The 2,925-nt window shown below is 67.5% G+C and overlaps 1 protein-coding gene across 1 annotated transcript in view; it reads left to right on the top strand.

Moving 5' to 3' along the window:
- The window catches only part of ESPN (espin), a 30,130-nt gene that overhangs the window by 17,876 nt on the left and 9,329 nt on the right, over positions 1-2,925 (top strand). Inside the window, exons 8-9 of the mRNA XM_006914449.3 lie at positions 1-135; positions 2,769-2,922. The exon at positions 1-135 is cut by the window's left edge and continues 1 nt beyond it. Of these exons, the coding sequence (XP_006914511.1) occupies positions 1-135; positions 2,769-2,922 (289 nt within the window). The remainder of the gene's footprint in view (positions 136-2,768; positions 2,923-2,925) is intronic.

The raw sequence follows: 2,925 nt of genomic DNA, 5'->3' as shown, positions 1-2,925 counted from the left end.
CCGGGCACCCAGCTGCCCCCACCCCCACCAGGCTACCCAGCCCCCAAGCCCCCTGTGGGGCTTCATGCAGCTGACATCTACGTGCAGACCAAGAGCAAGCTCCGCCACGTGGACACCCAGACTTTCAAGACGGAGGTAGCGAGCCCTCGCTCACTGGTCCACAGCCCAGCACCAGACCTGGGCTGATGGAGGGCAGTGGAAGTCAGGACTGCCTACTTCGTGGGCACAGGGCAGGGGTCCCCGGGCCAATGACCTGCTCAAGAGTCCACATTCCTGGCCAGCCCATGGGAGCTCAAGGCTGGGCACTGGGGTCAGGGATATGAATGAGACAAAGCCACTGCCCTCTGGGGAGCTGGAGGGCTGGGAAGGGGTAAGGAATATATAGCCAGACAGCGCTGGCCCTCAGGGAGCTGGGTCCTGGCACCTCTCGCACAGAGTAGCAGGGCAGTCATGGAGTCGGCAGGGAATGAGTGCAAACCGCCTCTCCGCAGATCTACCGCGCCTGCCGCCCCAGGCTCAGGTGGAAAACGCCTCCTAAGGGAGGTACCTTCTGGGTGGGAGATGCGGGACGTGTCGCTGTGAGGGCAAGGGCCGGGAGGAGGTGGCAGCAAAGCTACAGAGCGCTGGGCAGGACTTGGCACTCAGGGCTGAGGGAGGGGTGAAGCAGAGGCTGACTCCCCAGTTTGGGGCTTGGGATCCTGGGTGGATGGAAGCACCACGCCTGAGATGGGAACCCTGGCAGAGGAGGAAGCTTGCGAGTCCAGTGTGGGCACGAGGTGCCCAGGATGGCAGGGCCTCTAGGATCCTGGCTGGGGCTGGAGCAGGGGCGGGGGCAGAGGGCTGTACTGGACAGCTCTGACAGTCCTGGGCAGGGAGGCCTGGGAGGGCCCTGGGGTACTGGCCAACGGGACTGAGCAAGGCTGGGCTGAGAGGTGGGGGGACAGCCACCCTCCGGTGTGAGGTGGAGGGCCCCAAGGGTCCTGTGGGAGCCCTGACCTTGTAGATCTCTCTCAAGCCCAAGGCAAGCCACTCCAGGGCCAAGCTAAGTAACCAATTCCCACAGGTGACCCAGGTCGCAGGGCCACACGGCCGGGGAAGGGAGGGATGTAGCCTGCACAGTGACTCCACCCTCCCCCTTTCATGTCATCTCAGCCTGAGCTCTGCCAGGCTCTCCTTTCATCTCCGGCAGGTGGGGGCCCAGGAGGGGCCTGCATGGGGCTGAGGCCCAAGCAACTGTCCCCACAGGGCCCTGCCCAAACCCACAAGACAGGTGGCTGCCCTATGCCCCCTCCCGTCCCCGAGCCAGAGCACCGGGACTGCAGTCCCCGGGCCCCTCCTGTGTGTGCGTGCCAGGCCGCAGGCTCCCGACCGCTCCACAAAGCGTTCTTTGTGTGCCCGCAGCGCCCCCAGCCCCCTGGCCTGGTTGCCTGACCCGCGAGAGCAGGGTCGTGGCGTCTTCGCTTCGAGGCTGCAGGGGGCGCCGAGGGGGCGGGCTGGCCCAGAAAACAAATCCTGCGGTGTCCCGTTTCCTGCAACGTGAGCCGGGTCAGGCGGGGCGTGGAGGGTCCAGGGCCACCACGGGGACGAATGGGCTGGGGCTGGGGCAGGGGACAGCCCCCGCCCGATGACCAGGCCTTTGGCCCCCGCTGCCTCCCGTCCTCCTCTCGGGGCTGGACTTAGCGGGGGTCAGCTGCAATAGGGCGGGCGCTGCGCTGTCACTTGAGCCGCCTTGCCGCCCCTGAAACCCGAGGCTTGGGCGCAGGCGTCGGTGTCGCTTACGCGGATGGCGATGGTTTCCAGATGCGGGAAGGGAAGGGCAGGGTCGTGACCCGGAACCCAAGGGGGCCGAGTTGGGGGTACTTCACTGCCCGCAGTCAGGCCCTCATTCTATCTGGGCAGATGGAGGGATGGGGTAGGGAGTGAGGATGAAGGCCCGGGTGCACCCAGTGGAGGGAGAGCGGCGTAGGGGGCGGAGCCACATCTGGCCCGCGGGGCAGGCGCGGCGCAGCCGCCAGGTGTGGCGAAGCAGTCGGCGCCCGGTGGCACCCACCCCCCACTGCTGGGGGGCGGTCAGCCCAGGATTGGCGGGCCTGGGTGATGTCAGGCCGACAGAGCTCAAAGGCGCGGGCGGGCACGGGCTGGGCTGTAACCTGAGAGGAAGGATCAGGTAGCGCAGGTGTCGGGTCCATGCCGCCCCCGCCACCAGGTGCACAGCGGGGGCCACCGGCACAGGCGCAGGTAGGAGCAGTCCCAGCCCCGGGCCGGGCGGCTGAGGGCTCTGGGCAAGCAGGAGTCTTAGAGAACAAGGAACTCGAGAAGGCTGCCTCAGGGCCGAGAACCCCACGAGAGGGTTCCTCGAAGACTTGGGGACCATCAGGACGGTGTGGCTCTCGGAACTTGGGTGCGGCTGAGGTTTTAGCACTGGCTAAGCTGGGAGCTGCCCCTTCTTCGGCTCCCCCTGGCGCCTGGGTTGGGCCACCCCGCCCCTGGGCCCGCCCCTTCTAGCCTCAGTGGGGGCCTCTGTGCCCCTTGGCCGGTGCCCAGACCCCTCCCTGTAGGGCCAACCAAACCTGCCCTTCTACCGAGGCGTCTATGACCCTCGCCCTATCCTCGCTCTGGGAACAGGAGGGTCTAGGAGCACGGCTGGCTGCACCCTTCGACAGCCACTGTCCGCGAGCCCCCGGGATGGTGAAGAACTGGGGGTGGGGCGGCGTGGGAGGCATAAGGGACAAAGGCCTGAACCCCCACACCCTGTCGTCTTCCCTTAGCTGAGCTCCCGCGACGGCCGCAACGGGCTGCGGAGACAGGACTCAGCCCGCAAGCCCCGCGCCTTCAGCAAGCAGCCCAGCACGGGGGACTACTACCGCCAGCTGGGCCGCTGTCCCGGGGAGTCGCTGGCCGCACGCCCGGGCATGGCACACAGCG

The sequence above is a fragment of the Pteropus alecto genome, unplaced genomic scaffold (genome assembly GCF_000325575.1).
Source record: "Pteropus alecto unplaced genomic scaffold, ASM32557v1 scaffold125, whole genome shotgun sequence".
In the NCBI taxonomy this organism is placed as follows: domain Eukaryota; kingdom Metazoa; phylum Chordata; class Mammalia; order Chiroptera; family Pteropodidae; genus Pteropus; species Pteropus alecto.
This window is presented reverse-complemented; position numbering and strand designations above follow the sequence as displayed.